Source organism: Scyliorhinus canicula, chromosome 2 (assembly GCF_902713615.1).
Source record: "Scyliorhinus canicula chromosome 2, sScyCan1.1, whole genome shotgun sequence".
In the NCBI taxonomy this organism is placed as follows: domain Eukaryota; kingdom Metazoa; phylum Chordata; class Chondrichthyes; order Carcharhiniformes; family Scyliorhinidae; genus Scyliorhinus; species Scyliorhinus canicula.
The window spans coordinates 280,370,185-280,391,593 of record NC_052147.1 but is presented as its reverse complement, the minus strand read 5'-3'; the positions used below and the strand labels follow the sequence as shown (position 1 = coordinate 280,391,593).

The window sequence follows — 21,409 nt, the reverse complement described above, 5'->3', positions numbered from 1 at the left end:
GATAGTCAGTAGGTCCGATAGGCGAGAACATCATTGCGAGGCAGCGAATAATGAATCTTCAAGGAAGTTTGAAGGCGTTCTGAAATCCCTTGAGGCCTACTTTAATTTAAGAATAATAACCCTTTAGAGTGAGCAGCAGATGAGTCCAGCAGGTTGGAGAACCCACTGACCAGTAAACAAATTATACAGATGAAAATCGCTTATTGTCACGAGTAGGCTTCAATGGAGTTACTGTGAAAATCCCCTAGTCGCCACATTCCGGCGCCTGTTCGGGTACATAGAGGGAGAATTCAGAATGTCCAACTCACCTAACAGCACGTCTTTCGGGACTTGTGGGAGGAAACCGGAGCACCCGGACGAAACCCACGCAGACACGGGGAGAATGTGCAAACTCAACACGGACAGTGTTCGGGGAGGCTGATACGGGAATTGAACCGTGCTGCTGGCCTGCCTTGGTCTGATTTAAAAGCCAGCGATTTAGCCCAGTGTGCTAAATCAGCCCCTAAATCAGATTGCGGAAGGCTGTGGCTACGGTAACCTTAAGTCAGAGTTCATACGAGACCGAGTAGTAGTCAGAGTGGCTGACCATGCCCTTTTGGACGTACTACAGGCAAAAGAAGATTGGACTCCGGAAAAGGCAATCCAAATAGTCAGGCAGTCTGAAATTTGCCAACAACACTGGTCCATTTTATATGGTGAGGTTAAGCCACGGGGCAGAATAACTCCAATTGCCCAGTTCGTAAAGCTACAAAAGGCCAGAGTGACTCCAGGCCAAGGAAGACAATGGCCAAACAGACCACACGATGGTGGGAGACTAAGTCAGCTCTGTGCAGGCAAAGATACCTCACAGGTGAGGGCAGCATCCAGAAAACATGACGTAGTGTTTCGACTCCAACTAGCTGGGGCACTTTGGAATTCTGTGCAGGCCGTTGATGGTCCCAAAACATATCCGGGATACCACAGTAGCACGGTAGCATTGTGGATAGCACAATTGCTTCACAGCTCCAGGGTCCCAGGTTCGATTCCGGCTTGGATCACTGTCTGTGCGGAGTCTGCAAATCCTCCCCGTGTGTGAGTGGGTTTCCTCCGGGTGCTCCGGTTTCCTCCCACATTCTAAAGATGTGCAGGTTAGGTGGATTGGCCATGATAAATTGTCCTTAGTGTCCAAAATTGCCCTTAGTGTTGGGTGGGGTTACTGGGTTATGGGGCTAGGGTGGAGGTGTTGACCTTGGGTAGGGTGCTCTTTCCAAGAGCCGGTGTAGACTCGATGGGCCGAATGGCCTCCTTCTGCACTGTAAATTCTATGATAACACACTAGGAAAAAGTGCAACCAGTGGGTGAGATCAAGGATCCTGGATTCTCCCTTTCGGAATGCTGACACCTCAGCAAACAGTCACCTCACCAATTTCAAATTAGACATGCGAGCCAGTGTTACGGTCCCCTCAGATAATGAACCGTGGCTGAGAAACCTCTGGCTACAAACGACAGGCACACCACTCCACAGCTCTGGAGGAACATAGAACATACAGTGCAGAAGGAGACCTTTCGGCCCATCGAGTCTGCACCGACCCACTTTAAGCCCTCACTTCCTCCCTGTCCCCGTAACCAAATAACTCCTTCTAATCTTTTTTGGTCAATAAGAGCAATTTAGCATGGCCAAGCCACCTGACGTGCACGTCTTTGGACTGTGGGAGGAAACCGGAGCAGACACAGGGAGGACATGCAGACTCCGTACAGACAGTGACCCAGCAGGGAATCGAACCTGGGACCATGGAGCTGTGAAGCCACAGTGCTATCCACGTGTGCTACCGTGCTGCCCCAGCCTGCCCCAGAATCTGACTGCCGGGTCATAGGTGTGATCCTAGAACCACCATAGCAACAAGCCCTAACCTCCAGACATTGAGGGTAGGGGAGGCCCCTGAGACTTGGGGCCAGCGATGCCCACATCCCTTAAATTAAAAAAGAAATCATTGTGTGCCTGTTAGTTAGAATTGTTTCTGCACATTTAGCTTTGGAAAATTGATGCCCACAAGTTGTTGATAGTTGGCAATAAGCAGCGGGCGGCTGGTCTGAATGAACATTGGGGCAAAGAATCCATCTCCTTACCCAGCGAGCTTCGTGAATTGAGCGATAAACAGAGGAAGGCTGAGAAAGAAAGTGATTTAGAGTCAAATCATACAGAGAAAGAGAGATAAAGAGAGGGAAAGAAAGATTGAACTAAGAAAGAGGGAGAATAAAACCCAAAAGCGGAATAAGAAAAAAATAGATAAAGTTTTAAATTTGATCTATCTAATGTCTCCCAAAACAATCCATAACCTGAAGAAATGTGACTCGACACTTTGTCATTCTTCACGTATTGGCTTGTGTTGAAACAAAATAAAAGAAAAAGAACTCATCTTGAGTTTAAATCGGGAGGTCGGAGGTCGAGCCGTGCATCGGGTGGGAAACACGTGCTGTTTGTCCATTTTCACGTCCTCAGGACAGGAGCTGGCCCCGCACGCTTGCGCAGACAAGAAAGAAGAAAAGTGAATCAATGTGAAACAGGTCAGGACCTATAGAGGAGCACCATCGTTGAGGTGTCCCAGGAAACAGGACACAGGGAAAGGGACAGGGTAAGGTCCCAAACCAAGAAGAAGAGTCTCAGTAGACAGTCCCAGGGTAGGACAAGGACAAAGATCAGGGGCGGAATTCTCCGACCCCCCCCCCCCCCCCCCACAGGGTTGGCGGATCGCCCGGGGCCCGCGTAAATCCCGCCCCCGCCGTGGCCGGAATTCTCCGCCACCCAGGGAATCAGCGGGAGCGGGAATCCCGGGTGGCGCAATGGGCCGAAGTCCCGCCGCTGTCAGGCCTCTCCCGCCGACGTGGTTTAAACCACCTCTGTGCCGGCGGGAGTAGGCGGCGGGAGCGGGCGGCGGGGACCTGGGGGGGTGGCGCGGGGCGATCTGATCCCGAGGGGGTGCCCCCACGGTGGCCTGGCCCGCGATCGGGGCCCGCTGATCGGCGGGCGGGCCAGTGCCATGGGGGCACTCTTTTTCTTCCGCCGCCACCACGGCCTCCACCATGGCAGAGGCGGAAGAGAATCCCCCAGCGCGCATGCGCCGGTGGTGACATCAGCGGCCGCTGATGCTCCGGCGCATGCACGGATTCACGCCGACCGGCGAAGGCCTTTCAGCCAGCCCCGACGCCGATCGGCGTGGCGCCAAAGGCCGTTGGCGCCAGTCGGCGGAGCGGGAGCCACTCCGGCGCGGACGTAGCACCTAAAGGTGCGGAGAATTCCGCACCTTTGGGGAGGCCTGACGCTGGAGTAGTTGGCGCCACTCCGCTACACCCAGACCCCCCGCCCCGCTGGGTAGGGGAGAATTTTGCCCCAGATCTGAAGTGGGCTTGCAAGAAACCCTGAGGATCTGAGAGGGCACTCAGAGGTTGGTGACTCTATGCTGCAAAGGTTCCCTTTCGGAGCAGTGGTGTTCTGCTAGGAATGGCTGAAGATCTGAACGTGTGCGCGGAAGGTGAAACTTGAATGTACTCAGAAATCCAGAGGAAAGGAGGCCTTGGAAGGTGAGACTGAAACCCTGAAGGTGGATCATTGTTGAGGCTGTCCAAGTGGGAGAGACAGTTGGTGATAATTCCAAAGGCGTGTTTGTCAAACCTGGAGTTTGGAAACCCTTGTGAGAAAGACAGTTTCAGTGACACCGGTTGGCTCATGGTGTAATAGGTTTCTGGGTGGGTTGCTGAGAAATCCATCGGGCAGGATTCTGCAGTCTTCCTAGTGGCGGGGCCCACTGCGAGCGAGAATGAAAGTTTGGGCATTCCAGCCAAATCTTTGTGTAAAATGTTCATCAGCAGACTCCTGTGAATTTGTTCAGTAGCTTTCCTCCATGGGTTCTAAAAAAAAACAAAGTTAGGATCGATCAAGCTAGGTTTCTCTCTGGGATCCGGCTTGTCCAGGGCAGGATGGTAGCATAGTGGTTAGCACTGCGGCTTCATAGCGCCAGGGTCCAAAGTTCGATTCCCTCCTGGGTCACTGCCGGTGTGGAGTCTGCATGTTCTCCCCGTGTCTGCGTGGGTTTCCTCCGGGCGCTCCGGTTTCCTCTGACTAGTCCCGAAAGACGTGCTTGTTAGGTAATTTGGACATTCTGAATTCTCCCTCTGTGTACCCGAACAGGCGCCGGAATGTGGCGACTAGGGGCTTTTCACGGTGACTTCATTGTAATGTAAGCCTGCTTGTGACAATAAAGATAATTATTATTGTTAGTATTAATATCAGGATCGTAATGAGCTGGAGAGATTAATGAGCAGCCAATGAAAATGATCACATCGTTATAAGGGAACTTACACTCTTCATTATTTAATAGTCGATTTCTGTGGCCTGTTTAATAAGAGATTAATGCACAGAAGTGTTGTGTTCTGCTGCTTCATGTAGCATAAGCTGCTTCCTTGATGTATGCTTTGACAAAGGAAGCTCCAGACTACGAAATGAGTTCAACTTGTTTATTAAACTATTAACACAGTTCTTAACTGAGTTCCACTCTCTGCTAATCTAACTGCAGTAACTCAATCGATCTTAAACAGCCTGCTCAAAGCCACGTGCTGGGTGTGATGCTGTTGATCAACCCTGATGTACTCTCTCGATGTCTGTCTGTGGAAAGAGGTAGAGCCTGTGTGCCCTGTCCTTTTATATGGGTTGTGCAGTGCCCCCTTGTGGTACTGCCACCTCTTGGTGTCCTGATTACCCATTGGCTGTGTCCTGTTGTAATGACCCATTGGCTGTATGTCTGCATGTCATGACATCCCTGGTGCTCCCTCTAGTGGTTACTTAGTTGTAGTGTATTTACATTAACCCCTTCATGGAAACTTCATGGAAACTGCAGGGAGGCGGGGGTATAACTTTCCAGAGACGATGGCGAGGCCGCATAAATTATGCAGCAAATTGCAGCGCATTGCAGTTCATGGGATATCTCTCCCTCACTACAAGTTGCTGAGAAATCTGTACATTTATAACAATGTGCATTGCCGAGGTACGGTCTGCTTTCTCAGTGAAACCTGACCCATTATTTACTGTGGCAATATCCACAGCATCATTCCACCAGGTGTCAGCTTCCCACTGCTGCTGTGTGAACCAGATGGAGAGATTGAGTTATTGCAGGTTCAGCCCAGAGATTTTCAATTGTTTTAAACCTTGCATTTCTGTTTCACCAGTGTTGTTTTTGGGAGAGGGCCACAGAGTCGCTGAACATGTTCTTATCAAAGTCCCTGCGTTGATCACCCACCAATAACAAGCACGCTGGCACCCCGAAGGGTACTGACAGGGTGGGTTTCGACAGCATGGGCGCAATTTCCCGGCCGCGTCCCGCCGGAATCGGGATGGGATGCGGCCAAAAGATCCCGTGAGAGACCACTTCCTGGAATTCCGCCGGTCGTTAAGCCCCACGAGATCTACCAAGATCGCGCAAGCTGGATCACGTCCACAGTGGCCGGTGTCTTGTTATGCTCTTGGCGTAGCATAAGCGGCTTCCTTGATGTTCACTCTGACAAAGGAAGGTTCAGACTTGGAGATAACTTCAACACGTTTATTAAACTATTTACAATTCTCCTACTCGGGTTCGCTACTCTTGTTAATCCTTCTATAGCTACTCAGGCTGACGAACCAGTCTGCTACAATCCACGTGGTGGGTGTGATATTGAATCAACCCCGTGTCTCTACTCACAGAGTGTCTCCACTGGAAAGAGGAAGATCACGTGTGCTGTGTCCTTTATATATGGGTTGGTGTAATGCCCTCCTGTGGTGGTGTCACCTCTGTGTGTATCGTGAATCCCCATTGGTCATATCCTATCTAACTGACCTATTGGTTGAGTGTCTGTGTGTCATGTCTCTGGTGCTCCCTCTAGTGTCTCACTAGTCTACATGTATTTACATTAACCCCTTGTGTATTTACAGTGATGCATATCACCACAGTGGCCGGGATTCAGACTTGCATTGTTAAAAGCTCACCGAGGAGGCCCCAACCAGGCGCCAATTAGCATCGGTCCCACAAATGGAGACCAGGCGGAACAGCACTTGGCGGGGTGTGGGGGATGCCAACTACCCCCAGGTAGTGGGCCTCTGAGCAACTGCTGATGTCACCCAGGCACCCTGGCTGTGGCACCCTGGAAGTGCCACCCAGGTGCCACCCAGGTGCCACCCTGGCACTGTCAGGGTGCTAGGCTGGCAGTGCCATGGTACCAAGGTGACATTTTGCCCACACCAGAGATCGGGTCCAGGAGTGTCCTGCCGGTATGAGGTGGGTGCAGAGGAAGCTTGACCCCCCCCCCCCCCCCCCCAACAGGTGGGTTGAGGCATTTGGGGGGAGGGGGGTTTCAGGGGTCGCATCGGGAGGGGGGGGGGGGCAAGAGATCAGGGCACCATTTAGAAATGAGCACAGATGCCCTGTAGGCCCAGGCAGCTGACTATATCAACTTTGAGCTCCACCCTATCCCCATAACCCAGTAACCCCACCAACCCCTTCGGACACTAAGGGGCAATTTAGCATAGCCAATTCACCTAACGTGTGATGCGACCATTAATTCACACGAGACGATGAGTAGAAGTGAACAGTGCTTTTAATCAGCTAGATCTGTGCCTGCCAGCGACAGTACTGAGCGTCACCTACAGGCTGCAGATCTATATACCTCCCCGAGGGGGCAGAGCCATAGGCAGAGTCCACAAGGGCATCAACATAATACAATACAATGTAATGCAATACAATGGTGAATGGTAGTATTAATACATTCACCACAACCTGCACATCTTTGGACTGTGGGAGGAAACCGGAGCACCCGGAGGAAACCCACGCAGACATGGGGAGAACGTGCAGACTCCACACAGACAGTGAACTTGCCTTGATACTCCCTCACCGCACCCCCCAAAACAAATCACAAGCAGGTGGACAGGAAAGTTGGGCCTTGGTTGTTGGATTAATTTGGACTGTTGATGAACCAGACCCCACCAACAACAACAACTTGTATTTGTGTGGCGCCTGTAATGTAGTCAAATGCCCCAGAGAGCTTGAGAGGGAACGATTACCGAAGGAAAGTTGAGATCGAGAAGATATTAGGACGGGTGATCAAAAGATTGGACAAAACGTTAGGGTTTTCAGGAGCATCTTAAAGGAGAAAGGAGAGAAGCGGAGAGAAAGGGCAACAGGGTAGCAGGGTGGTTAGCATAAATGCTTCACAGCTCCAGGGTCCCAGGTTCGATTCCCGGCTGGGTCACTGTCTGTGTGGAGTCTGCACGTCCTCCCCCTGTGTGCGTGGGTTTCCTCCGGGTGCTCCGGTTTCCTCCCACAGTCCAAAGATGTGCGGGTTAGGTGGATTGACCATGCTAAATTGCCCGTAGTGTCCTAATAAAAAGTAAGGTTAAGGGGGGGTTGTTGGGTTACTGGTATAGGGTGGATACGTGAGTTTGAGTAGGGTGATCATGGCTCGGCACAACATTGAGGGCCGAAGGGCCTGTTCTGTGCTGTACTGTTCTATGTTCTATGTAAAATTAAAGAGCTTAGGGTCAGGATGGCTGAAGACACGACCATCAGCGATAGAGCGATAGAGCGATTAAAATCAGGCGACACTAGAGGCGGAGCCTCTTATAAAGTTCTAGGCGAGCAACAAGGAAGAAAAGGGAATAAAAGAAAATACATAATAGGGCAACACAAGATTTACAATGTAACTACATAAGCACCGGCATCGGGTGAAACATACAGGGGTGTAGTGTTAATGAGGGCAGTCCATTAGAGGGCCACAAGATTTCTGACATGATCTCTTTAATCCTATTAATTACATTAATTTATTTTGGCCAATCCCTATCATGTTGTGATCAGCTGTATAAATAGGTTGCAGAGCCAGCTGCTTGGTGATGATCTCTTCCCCAACATCAGCCACCTTACAGAGCAGGAGAAGCAGGCATATTAAATGGTGAGTGACGTGAACTGCACATGGTCAGTTTGTCTCAAGACTTTGAAGTTGGAAGAGAATTTTCAAATGTTGTTTTCATGTAGAGGTGTATGGATGGAGCCTGTGTTCTGTGGCGATTCACAGCTGAACTTCCCTTTCCCCAGTTTTAGTTCATTCAAAGTTGGGAATTTCCCAATTAATTATCTTTCAGTTTGCAATTGGTTAAGGATTGTATTGTATCTTGGGGCCTCACGGTAGCATGGTGGTTAGCATCAATGCTTCACAGCTCCAGGGTCCCAGGTTCGATTCCCGGCTGGGTCACTGTCTGTGTGGAGTCTGCACGTCCTCCCCGTGTGTGCGTGGGTTTCCTCCGGGTGCTCCGGTTTCCTCCCACAGTCCAAAGATGTGCAGGTTGGGTGGATTGGCCATGCTAAATTGCCCGTAGTGTAAGGTTAATGGGGGGATTGTTGGGTTACGGGTATATGGGTTACGTGGGTTAAGTAGGGTGATCATTGCTCGGCACAACATCGAGGGCCGAAGGGCCTGTTCTGTGCTGTACTGTTCTATGTTCTATGTATCTGTTATTGTTGTTATTATTAATCTTGAACAGTATTTATTATTAGTCTATGTCAGGCCAACTTGTTATGTAGAACTGACTCCTGCACATGTGCAGGAAATGTTCCATCTGGAGTTACAGCACAAATAAACAGTCATTTTTCCTCCTGAAAATGGTCACTATTGGCACTCTTGCTGGAGTCAAAGGTCATGCCTCACTTCAGGATTTGAGTGCAAAAATCTCTGTGCAGCACTCCCTCTGTTTCAGAAGTACCTTTGGGTGAGATGTTAAACTGAGGTCACTTCTAATCTCGGGCAAATGTGAAAGCTCCCATAGTCTTTCTTTGAAGAGCAGGTGAATTTTTTTGAATGTCCTGACCAAGATTTATCTGTGAATTGTTTTGAATGTCCTGGGCCAATATTCATCCCTAAATCAACTTCAAAGTCATTGCTATTCTGTGGGAGATTGCTGTTATGCAATTGGCTTGCCTACCACTGCCCTTTGGCTTGCCTACCACTGCCCCAAGTCCCTATGGCAGTGACTACATTCCTGAAGTACTACCTGAGCTCCAAGCATGTCCTGAGGTTGTTGATTATAAATGCAAGCCTTTCTCCTTTTGACCCTCCAGTTAGTCGTCTTTGAGTAGATGTCCAGTTTAATTCATTTTTTAAAAATAAATCTTAAGAGTACCCAATTTATTTTTCCAATTAAGGGGCAATTTAGCGTGGCCAATCCGCCTACCCTGCACATCATTGGGTTGTGGGGGTAAAACCCATTCAAACACTGGGAGAATGGGAAACTCCACACAGACAGTGACCAGGGCCGGGATCGAACCTGAGACCTCAGTGCTGTGAGGCAGCAGTGCTAACCAGTGTGCCACCATGCTGCCCCGGTTCAATTCACTTTTGAAGTGGGTTCTTCTGATTTCACAATCACACACCAAGGGTATAACATTCTCTATTCCTTTCAAGTTCTTCTGTCAGTCACTTTAAATCTATGAACGCTGCTTCTCAATCCACCCTCCAGATAGCGTCTCCTTCCTCGCTCCACTCCAACCAAGCATCTAAGGTTTGAGCTGCCCCAGGCCCTTTTTTTTTGTTCTTCAAAAACTGAAGACCATGAGATGGGAAAGTGAGTTAATAAATATATATTTTCAGATGTGGCAAATGTTCCTGGGCTTTTGGAGATCCAAGAGGCCAATCAAAATCCAAGGGAGGCTTTTTGCCCACATGTGAAATTTGTTACCCAGGAGTAATTGTGGGAAATGGCATAGATGGATTTAAGAGGGTCTAGGTGCACACGTGAGGGATAGGGGATTAGAAGGATATGGAAGAAGCCTCATGTGGCGCCTCAATTAATGTTGCAAAGCCTGTGCAATAAAATTGATGAAACATTTGTGCTAATTCTTCAAACTCATTTCTTCTTGCCTTGCAGCGTGAGTGTATCTCCATCCATGTTGGCCAGGCCGGTGTTCAGATGGGCAATGCCTGCTGGGAGCTGTACTGCCTGGAACACGGTATCCAGCCTGATGGGCTGAGACCAAATGCCAAAGGTGCTGGAGAGGCGGATGACTCCTTTGACACCTTCTTCTGTGAGACCGGAAATGGGAAACATGTGCCCAGGGCAATCTTCGTGGACTTGGAACCAACCGTGATTGGTAATTGTGGCACTCAAATTATACTACGCTTGGTTTTAGCAAGGAGAAGGTTGATGCGCCATCAATTGTACGCGAGACGTGTGCTTTACAAAAGTCAGGCTTTAATAGACTAGAACACAGCTCTGCGATCGTCTACAATGGAATGGACGATCGCCGGGCGTTTGTCCATTTATACCTCGTTAATGGAGGCGTGGTTAACTCAGCCTCTCAGCCAATCGGTCGAGAGGCACATGACCGACCAGGGCCAATGGTAAGCTGGTGTTCTGCCCCAATGGCAGACAGGTATGCAGATCATATCACCACAAAGGTCTTGCACCTTCTCCCTGAACAATCCTTGTTTCAAACACCTGAATATCTATTTTGGTATCTGTTCTCCTTTTCTTTTGTGGATTCATTCTAAAAATGATGAATCTTAACCATTCTGGGAGTAAAGTGAATTCTTTGTATCTATCGCTACCATGCTGTGGTTTGGAGGGGTACATGTCGATCATGGGGCCGAAGTCAAATTGCAGAGACTAAGCTTTTGTTCTCAAATATATAGATTGAAGGGGGCGAGCTGATTGAGATATTTAGAAATAATTGAATTGACTACACTGACTGTCTCTGGAACAGTCCAGAATCTTTAAGGACTCATTACCTGGAGGCATTGAGAGGAACTTCACACTAGAGGTAATAGAAATCTGCAACCCTTTCCAAGGCTAAGGGGCTAATGGAAAAATTCCAAGCTGAGATTGCTAGCTTCAGTTGTGCAAAGAACATTTGAGGGGTGTATAGAAGATGGGTAAATTTTAAAGATGTGATCAGCTGTGATCTAATTGAATAGTGAGACAGGCTGGCAGAGCTGAATGATCTCCTTATCCTATGGTACATTGAGATTTAACCCGGGAGTGACACATATTGAGGCTGGGATAGAGCGATCTTTCTCCCTGGGAATCGAGGGGCATGGAGTTGGAAGCCCAAGATCGGCTATGAGGGAGAACTGGTTAGCACAGTTGCTTCACAGCTCCAGGGTCCCCGGTTCAATTCCCCTCTGGGTCACTGTCTGTGCCGAGTCTGCACCTTGTCCCTGTCTGCGTGGGTTTCCTCTGGGTGCTCCGGTTTCCTCCCACAGTCCAAAGATGTGTAATCCAAGCTGAATTACCCTTGGGTGTCCAAAACGGGTTGGGTGGGGTTACTGTGTTACGTGGATGGGGTGGAGGTGTGGGGCTTAAGTGGAGTGCTCTTTCCAAGAGCCGGCACAGACTCGAATGGCCTCCTTCTGCACTGTAAATTCTATGAACATATTGAATGGGAGTGCCAGCCTGATGGGCCGAATGGTCTACTCCTGTTTCTTATCTTCCATTAAAGACCGGTTGTGGACTTTATTGTTTGAGATAAGAACTTGGTCATCTGTATTTGTGTGGAATGAAAAAGTTAATACAATTTATGATGCAACTGTTTTGCTAAACTATGATCTATATTTTTCAAAGGTGAGGTCCGTGTTGGTGCCTATCGGCAGCTGTTCCACCCCGAGCAACTCATCACTGGGAAGGAAGATGCGGCCAACAACTACGCTCGAGGGCACTACACCATCGGCAAGGAGCTGATTGACTCTGTCCTGGACAGAATCCGTAAACTGGTAAGGGTGATGTGATGTGAACCTTGCATTGAGAAATGAGTGATTGGATGTGATAACAAGATTGTATACTGTGCACAATTCTCATTTTCCACCCAGTGGCTTGATTTGTCCAGCTGATTAAGGTCAAGGGTGTTCAAAAGCCAGTTTTGATTCTTGGCAAGCAGCTGTTGACAATGCCCAAGCATCCATGAAGGCAGCACATAACCAGGTTGGTTGCGGTCGATTGACCTCTCTGCTGGTGCAGGTGTATAGACTGAATGGCCTTTGGTTCATTCTGCTAGTGTTAGACCTAACCTCCAGACTCTGTGGGGCCAGGAGGAACATAACATCCATCCAATTGATCTATCTCAAGGGCAGCACGGTAGCATTGTGGATGGCACAATCGCTTCACAGCTCAAGGGTCCCAGGTTTGATTCCGGCTTGGGTCACTGTCTGTGCGGAGTCTGCACGTTCTCCCCGTGTCTGCGTGGGTTTCCTCCGGGTGCTCCGGTTTCCTCCCACAGTCCAAAGATGTGCAGGTTAGGTGGATTGGCCGTGATAAATTGCCCTTGGGTGTCCAAAATTGCCCTTAGTGTTGGGTGGGGTTACTGGGTTATGGGGATAGGGTGGAGGTGTTAACCTTGGGTAGGGTGCTCTTTCCAGGAGCCGGTGCAGACTTGATGGGCCGAATGGCCTCCTTCTGCACTGTAAATTCTATGTATGTATGTAAATCTCTGGTGACACGTATGTCAACCTACAGTCCCTGTGGACGTCCTGTATATATCAAGATAGCAGTTATTTAAAAAAAAAAAAAATTCTAAGTACCCAATTCAACTTTGTTGCAAGGGGCAGTTTAGCATGGTCAATTCACCTACCCTGCACATCGTTGGGCTGTGGTGTGGGGGAGACCCATGCAGACACTTGAGAATGTGCAAACCTGGGTCCTCAGTGCTGTGAGACAGCAGTGCTAACCACTGCCACCATGATGCCTTATTCAAATAATATTGAGTGGTGCACGATTGAGTAAGATCAGGATGAACCCACACTTGGAAGAAGGAAATATTCTCCCAGATAATGGGAGGTTTGTTTTATGTTTGGGAGTAATTATGATTTTCACCTTAGGCTGACCAGTGTACGGGTCTTCAAGGTTTCCTGGTCTTCCACAGCTTTGGTGGAGGCACTGGCTCTGGGTTCACCTCCCTCCTGATGGAACGTCTCTCCGTCGACTACGGCAAGAAGTCCAAACTGGAGTTTTCAATCTACCCGGCTCCAAGGATCTCCACCGCTGTGGTCGAACCGTACAACTCCATCCTGACCACCCACACCACCCTCGAGCACACCGACTGTTCCTTCATGGTCGACAATGAAGCCATCTACGACATCTGCCAGAAGAATCTGGGTGTTGAGCGTCCAGGTTACGTCAACCTGAACCGGCTGATTGGCCAGATTGTGTCGTCAATCACAGCATCTCTCCGCTTCGATGGAGCACTGAACGTCGACCTGACAGAATTCCAAACTAACTTGGTGCCTTATCCTCGTATCCATTTCCCTCTAGTAACATACGCCCCAGTAATCTCGGCTGAGAGAGCTTACCATGAGCAAATGTCGGTGGCAGAGATCACAAATTCGTGCTTTGAAGCAGGGAACCAAATGGTCAAATGTGACCCTCGCCGTGGCAAGTACATGGCCTGTTGCCTACTCTATCGGGGTGATGTGGTGCCAAAAGATGTCAACGCTGCCATTGCCACCATCAAGGCCAGGCGTTCCATCCAGTTTGTTGACTGGTGCCCAACTGGTTTCAAGGTTGGCATCAACTACCAGCCTCCCACTGTGGTGCCTGGAGGTGACCTGGCCAAGGTGCAGCGTGCTGTGTGTATGCTGAGCAACACTACGGCCATCGCTGAAGCCTGGGCTCGCCTCGATCACAAGTTTGACCTGATGTACGCCAAGCGCGCCTTTGTGCATTGGTATGTGGGTGAGGGGATGGAGGAAGGGGAGTTCTCAGAGGCCCGTGAAGACATGGCAGCTTTGGAGAAAGATTACGAAGAGGTCGGTACAGATAGTGTAGCTGATGACGATGAGGAATTCTGAACTGGCAAATCTGTTTTACCAAACTGCTGTAACTTTGATCACAGAATTGACCTTGGCAATAAAATTATTTTTGTTCAATTGTCCTTCCTGTATGTTGTGTTGGCATCAATTCCCATTCTCCCAAGTTTGTCCCTTTTTTCTGTGGGGAGGGGGGTGGGGTTCCTGTGTCTACAGCTGAACATGTGGAGATGGGAGCCAAGGTGCAACTTCAGGGTACTGAGGGATATCAAATCTAAACTCCAGCTTTTAAGAGATCATTGCCCATTGATTGAGGGGATTCCTCCTGACATTTCCCTGAATGACTGAACTGAAATTAAAGGAGATTCCCCTTCACTTTCTCTCTTCACCCAATTGGGTAATTTTTGTCGTTTAGAACAGAGTATAGTTCAAAGGAGTCATGTAATTTTTTCTTGAAAGATGAACAGCTTCCTGTCTTTGCTTTTTAATATTTTAAATGACTGTTGCAAGCACACGGCCTAATTTGCACAACCTGTCTGTGAAATTTGGTGCTGCATATAAACTCCCAATACTGTAACTCATTGCAGCCACCAGTCAAGTCTTTCCTGTTTGCATTGGGCAGTACACAGGCAGTCTGCTGAATCCAATCTCACAAGTTTCCCTGTTGGACCGGTTCCCGATTGGTGGTGGGCACTGGTAATGGATTGAACTACACCACAATGGTTCAATTTGCTTCAACTACCTTTATGGTAGCAAGTGAATCCTCCTCATTCTCTAAGATAACGTTTCTCAGGTGACTACATCTTTCCTCCCAGCCCCTCACTGCAAAGAACACTACAGAACAGGAAAAAGCCCTTCGGCCCTCCAAGCCTGCAGTGGTCATGATACCAACCTTGGCCGAAACCCTCAGCACTTCCTTGTGCTGCATCTCTCTATAATGAAATGAAAATTGCTTTATTGTCACAAGTAGGCTTCAAATGAAGTTACTGTGAAAAGCCCCTAGTCGCCACATTCCGGTGCCTGTTCGGGGTGGCTGATACAGGAATTGAACCCTCTGCTTCCACAACCTCCCCTGGAAACACGTTCCAGGCACTCACCACCATCTGTGTTTATATATTTTGTTTTAAAAACCTGCCACGCACATGTCCTTTCAACTTTGCCCCACGAACCTTAACCTATGCCCCCTGGTGACTGACCCCTCCACCCTGGGAACGAGTGCCTGCCCATCCATTCTATCCATGCCCCTCATAATCTTGTTGACCTCTTACCAGGTCACCTCTCAACCTCCTTCATTCTAATGAAAACCGTCTGAGCCTATTCAGCCTCTCTGCATAGCTAACACCCTCCAGACCAGGCAACATCCTGGTAAACCTCCTCTGCACCCTCTCCAAAGCCTCCAATCCTTGTTTCTCTGTCTTAATAATAATACTAATAATCGCTTATTGTCACAATTGGGCTTCAATGAAGTTACTCTGAAAAGCCCCTAGTTGCCACATTCCGGCGCCTGTTTGGGGAGGCAGGTACGCGAATTGAACCCGCAATGCTGGCCTTGTTCTGCATTACAAGCCAGCTGTTTAGCCTACTGTGCTAAACCAGCCCCAAGTCTTCCCAAGCTCAACCATTTTTATTCCCATTCACTCTGTCACTCTGGCTGTCCCTTGACTCTATTCCATTTGGCTCCCTTATACCAGTGATCATGCCAAGCTGCATTGAGATTTTTTACTTAGAATTTACAGTGCAGAAGGAGGCCATTCGGCCCATTGAGTCTGCACCGGCTCTTGGAAAGAGCACCCTACCCAAGGTCAACACCTCCACCCTATCCCCATAACCCAGTAACCCCACCCAACACTAAGGGCAATTTTGGACACTAAGGGCAATTTATCATGGCCAATCCACCTAACCTGCACATCTTTGGACTGTGGGAGGAAACCGGAGCACCCGGAGGAAACCCACGCACACACTGGGAGGATGTGCAGACTCCACACAGACAGTGACCCAAGCTGGAATCGAACCTGGGACCCTGGAGCTGTGAAGCGATTGTGCTATCCACAATGCTACTGTGCTGCCCCTATTAAAATAGAGGTCTAAAAAAAAGTTTATGGGCAGCACGGTGACGCAGTGGTTAGCACTGCTGGCTCATGGTGCTGAGGTCCCAGGTTCGATCCCGCCTCTACATCACTGTCCGCGTGGAGTTTGCACATTCTCCCCGTGTTTGCATAGGTTTCGCCTCCACAACCCAAAGAGGTGCAGGGTCGGTGGATTACCATGCCGAATTGCTCCTTAATTGGAGAAAATGACTGGGTTTGCTAAATTTGTACATAATAAAACGTTTATTGAAAAACATGTTCATTATAAACAAAATGATATAGGACAATTAACTGTTACAATGACAAACAAACACGAGGATGTGGAGGCTTTAGATTGGATTGGATTGGATTTGTTTATTGTCACGTGTACCTAGGTACAGTGAAAAGTATTTTTCTGCAAGCAGCTCAACAGATCATTCAGTACATGAAAAGAAAAGGGAATTAAACAGAATTCAAGAAAATACATGAGAATACATAATAGGGCTACACAATATATACAATGTACTACACAAGCATTGGCATCGGATGAAGCATACAGGGTGTAGTGTTAATGAGGTCAGTCCATAAGAGGGTCATTTAGGAGTCTGGTGACAGTGGGGAAGAAGCTGTTTTTGAGTCTGTTCGTGCGTGTTCTCAGACTTCTGTATCTCCTGCCCGATGGAAGAAGTTGGAAAAGTGAGTAAGCCGGGTGGGAGGGATCCTTGATTATGCTGCCCGCTTTCCCCCGGCAGCGGGAGGTGTAGATGGAATCAATGGATGGGAGGCAGGTTCGTGTGATGGACTGGGCGGTATTCACAACTCTCTGAAGAGGGGTGTGCAGAAGAGATTTACCAGGATGTTGCCTGGTATGGAGGGCATTAGCTATGAGGAGTGGTTGAATAAACTCTGTTTGTTCTCACTGGACGACGGAGGTTGAGGGGCGACCTGATAGAAGTCTACAAAATTATGAGGGGCATAGACAGAGTGGATAGTCAGACTTTTTTTCTCCAGGGTAGAGGGTCTTTGCTCTTTGTTTAGTGCAGTAACTAACCTGCCCCTTCCCCACCCTCAACACTAGCCCCCTCCCGACCCCCAACACTAAGCTGAAACCCTGAGCAACTGATGGTGACGAGTTCCTTTAAAAATGGCTTCCATCTTAGTTAAAACCCTTCTACCGCCCCTTTAATGGTGAACTTAACCTTCTCCAAGATATGAAGTCACCCACCCAAGCTGAGGCACTGGGTAGAGTAAAAGACCTCCACCCAATCAGCAGTCTTCTCCAGATAGGGCAGCACGGTGGTGCAGTGGTTAGCACTGCTGCCTCACGGCACTGAGGCCCCAGGTTTGATCGTGGCTCTGGGTCACTGTCCGTGCGGAGTTTGCACATGCTCCCCTTATCTGTGTGGGTTTCACCCCCACAATCCAAAGATGTGCCGGGTAGGTGGATTGGCTATGCTAAATTGCCCTTTAATTGGAAAAACAAATGATTAAGTACTTTAAAATTTATTTTAAAAAATGAACTCCTCTCCAGGCTATTAACGGGGCAAAGGTGAGGACATCGGCCTTTATCCACACCTGCTGCAATGGTGAGTCTGACGCCCTGAAAATGGCACCACCAGACATGGCTCCATATAATGTTGCACGTTTTGCTATGAGTGTAAAACGCGTTTATTGGGGTGTATTAACTTCCAAGTGCTTAACACCACTAGGCTCTGTTCTATGTATTTATTCAGCTCAGGAGTCGCCAGGTGCCGTATAGACACCGTCACGAGTATTCCAAGGTCAAGTTCAAAGTAATAAAGACGATACACCGATTAGTAAGGTCCAAACGATCAATATTTATTATACAATTATAATAAATACTCATGCACACACTAAGAGACTAAGCTATAACTAAACTTAAGTAATCAGAATACTTATCTAACAGGAACAGGCAAGGTCAGGGAGCGAGGCCTTCGTCCCGGTCTTGGGCTGCAACCTTCAGCAAGCGTTCTGGTCACTGGGGGGTTTAGCGGGCTTAGTTCGTGTAGTGAGCGTCGTACTGGCACTTACGGTTCGGCGGCTGGTGCTCAACGGCTGGAGTCAGGATACAGCTTCAAGGTCTTGGTCAGGGCCGGAGCACGGAACAACAGACAGGACCATGTGTGGGGGTCTATATTTATAGGTGTCCCCAATGTTCTTCCCTCTTCTTGGGCGGGCTTTACCTTTGGTTATCTATTGGGTCAATTCCTCATCGATACTGTTTGAATTCCCCAATGCGAGGGGGTCTCCGTGATGGGGGGGGCGTTTCTTATGCCCTTTTGTTTGGAGGTTTCTGGTGCCTCGATGTCTGGGCCTTGGTTCAAAATGTGTCCATTCAGAGTCAAATGTTTCTATTGTGTGGGTGTTCAGGTCTGATTGCCTCATTAGTATGCAAAGCGTTTTGCCATTTGCACCTAACTAAGGTCTTCTCACCTGAGCCCAAACTGGTTTCTGCTACTTGCAGAATGCAAAATGCTCTCTTTGCAGACTGCTGTTTTGGCTAAACTGCCTTTTTCCCTGCAGTCTTAGCGCTTGGCTTACTTTGTAGCTCAGTGTCCATTTTAGGTGGCTACAATAAGTATCTCTGACATGGTGTTGAAGAAAATGGATTGAAAAGCTTGCGAAATTGGAACCCGTCGAGAACAACGCTCACACTGACCTCCCACCCCAGAGAAGAATCTATTCATCCTCACCCTGGTCAGGTGGGCCCTGTGCACCACCATGAATTGGATCAGACTGAGCAGAGCACAAGAGGAGGTGGAGCTGACCCTGGGAAGAGCCTTGCTCCCCCCCCCCCCCCCCCCCCCATCCAGAATAGGACCCAATTCACCCTCCCATTTCACCTTTACCTCATCCAACAGAGCTGACTCCGCTGATTAGATCTGGCTGTATATGCACAAAATGATTCCCCCCACCCCCCCCCCCCCCCCCCCCCCCCCCCCACCAGACCCGACCAAAGACAAAATCCTCTTCAACAGGGAGGAGAGTAGTGCTAAGGGGAAAGCCTTGCGTGCAAAATCACGAATCTAAACGGATTGGGACCAGGGAGTTGAAATTTCTACGACAGCTCCTTAAAGCTGGCAAACCTTCCCTCCAGGAGCAAATCTCCAAACCCTTCCCCTCCCATGATGTAAACGTCGAGTCCAAACACGTTGACAAAAAGTGGGGCAGCACGGTAGCATGGTGGTTAGCAGGGTCCCAGGTTCGATTCCCGGCTGGGTCACTGTCTGTGCGGAGTCTGCACGTCCTCCCCGTGTGTGCGTGGGTTTCCTCCGGGTGTTCCGGTTTCCTCCCACAGTCCAAAGATGTGCGGGTTAGGTGGATTGGCCATGCTAAATTGCCCTTAGTGTCCTTAAAAAGTAGGGTTGGGGGGGGGGGTGTTGTTGGGTTACGGGTATAGGGTGGATACGTGGGTTTGAGTAGGGTGATCATTGCTCGGCACAACATCGAGGGCCGAAGGGCCTGTTCTGTGCTGTACTGTTCTATGTTCTAGGTGAAAATGGCAGAGAGGGGGGGGCAGCAAAAGTGCTGTCTGAACTGCTTCCAGATTCTCAGGGTGGGCACCCACCGCTACGGGATTTGAGGACAATCGTGCCTGACAGAACGGCAGCGATGCGGTTACTAAGGCACCGAGGTAAGAACCCTTACAGGGCCTCGCCTCCACTTGCCCCGATATGAAACCCGGATCAGTGAGCTACCCCAGCACCTTCTCTGCCTGCCCAGCAGCAAAATAATAAATTGGGTAAAGCCAAGCCTCCAGATTGGGTATCTCTCTGTAGGAGCGCCCCACGCATCCTTGGGATCTTACCCGCCCAAATAAACGAAGACACTAATTTATTAATTTTAACAAAGAAGTACTTGGAGAGACATTGAAAAAGAAATGAAAATCTCGGGATCACCTAAATTTTAATAGTCTGGATGCTGCCCGCCCCCATTAACCAGACCAGCATAATTTAATTTATGAAGCGGGGCACAATCGCACCTGGATTCCCAGATAACGAAGCTAGATCTGGCAAGACGAAAAGGTAACATCCCCAGATAGACCCCCCTCGCCTCCTCCCCAGGGGTTAACTGGTAAGTATTGGCACTTATTCAGAGAAGGAGCCAATGTTCCCAAGTAGCTTATCTTATCCATAGTGAATATGCGTCCATAATATAAAGAAGCAGGTCATCCGCTTCAAGGACACATCTGCTCCACCCCTCCCCGATTTATCCCCCTCCACTTACTGGAAGATCTCAGCACTATGGCCACCGGGGTCTATTGACCGAGCAGAAAGTAGCCCAAATTCGAAGCATTCATGCGAACACCAGCAACTGGAGCCCTTACAATAAACAAATCCAGGATATAAACTTTTGTCCTAATCCAAACCTCCCAAGAATCGAGAAACATATCCCCACTCCATCCTTCCACCCTATCAAACGCCTTTTCAGCATCGAGGGTAACAATCATCTCTGGTTTGGGCACCAAAGAGGGGGGGGGGGGGGGGGGGGGGGAAGGTCAACATTTAATAGACGATGTGCGTTGGTCGACAATTGCTGACCTTTGACAAAGCCAGTACGGTCTTCTGAGATGGCCTCTGGGATCCACCAGCCTCGGCAGCTCCGCCCTCGCTGTCTTAACCATGGGCACTTTGTCGGAAATTATCTCCCACGCCAACCCCCCCCCCCACCACTCCTCCCGCGTTGATACCTCCTTAAGGGCATCCCACAGCGTGGAAGCTAAGATAGGCTCACATTGGGCAGCACGGTAGCATGGTGGTTAGCATAAATGCTTCACAGCTCCAGGGTCCCAGGTTCGGTTCCCGGCTGGGTCACTGTCTGTGCGGAGTCTGCACATCCTCCCCGTGTGTGCGTGGGTTTCCTCCGGGTGCTCCGGTTTCCTCCCACAGTCCAAAGATGTGCGGGTTAGGTGGATTGGCCAGGCTAAATTGCCCTTAGTGTCCTAAAAAATAAGGTTAAGGGGGGGTTGTTGGGTTACTGGGATAGGTATACGTGGGCTTGAGTAGGGTGATCATTGCTCGGCACAACATCGAGGGCCGAAGGGCCTGTTCTGTGCTGTACTGTTCTAATTCTAATTCTAATTCTAATTATTAACATGTTCTCCAATAGCGGCTGGACGTGCGTTCACAAAATCTTTTGTCCGCTAATGACGTTGTATCCAATCAACAAAATGTGGGGCATGGTCTGAAATCACAATGGCCGAGTTACTCTCCCCCTCTATCGAAGGGAGGAGAGATCTATCCATCACAGAATTGGCGCTGTGTGAGTATATCTGGTGCACCTGAGAGAAAAAAGACAAATCTTTATCTACTGAGTGGAAAAAACGCCATAGACCTGCTTCATCAACCCCCCCCCCCCCCCCCCCCCCCCCCCCCCATGTGTTCCAAGGAAATCAGCAGTACCCTGCCCACCCCTGCTGGAGTCAGAGATTTGGGCCTGGACCAATCCATCCTGGGGTCCAGAAGTCACTCCCCAAAATAAGCTGGTGTAAACCCGCATTGGGGATGGAGGCCACCAGCTTGTTAACGAAATCCATA

General features: G+C 49.2%; 1 protein-coding gene across 1 annotated transcript; it reads left to right on the top strand.

The window, feature by feature from the left end:
* Nucleotides 1-7,893: 7,893 nt before the first annotated feature.
* On the top strand, nt 7,894-13,910 carry LOC119962184 (tubulin alpha-1A chain-like). The gene is made up of 4 exons (XM_038790139.1): nt 7,894-7,947; nt 9,917-10,139; nt 11,609-11,757; nt 12,859-13,910. Exons 1-4 carry the CDS (start codon nt 7,945-7,947, stop codon nt 13,825-13,827), a joined length of 1,344 nt encoding a protein of 447 aa, XP_038646067.1. The 5' UTR covers nt 7,894-7,944; the 3' UTR covers nt 13,828-13,910.
* Nucleotides 13,911-21,409: the final 7,499 nt, after the last annotated feature.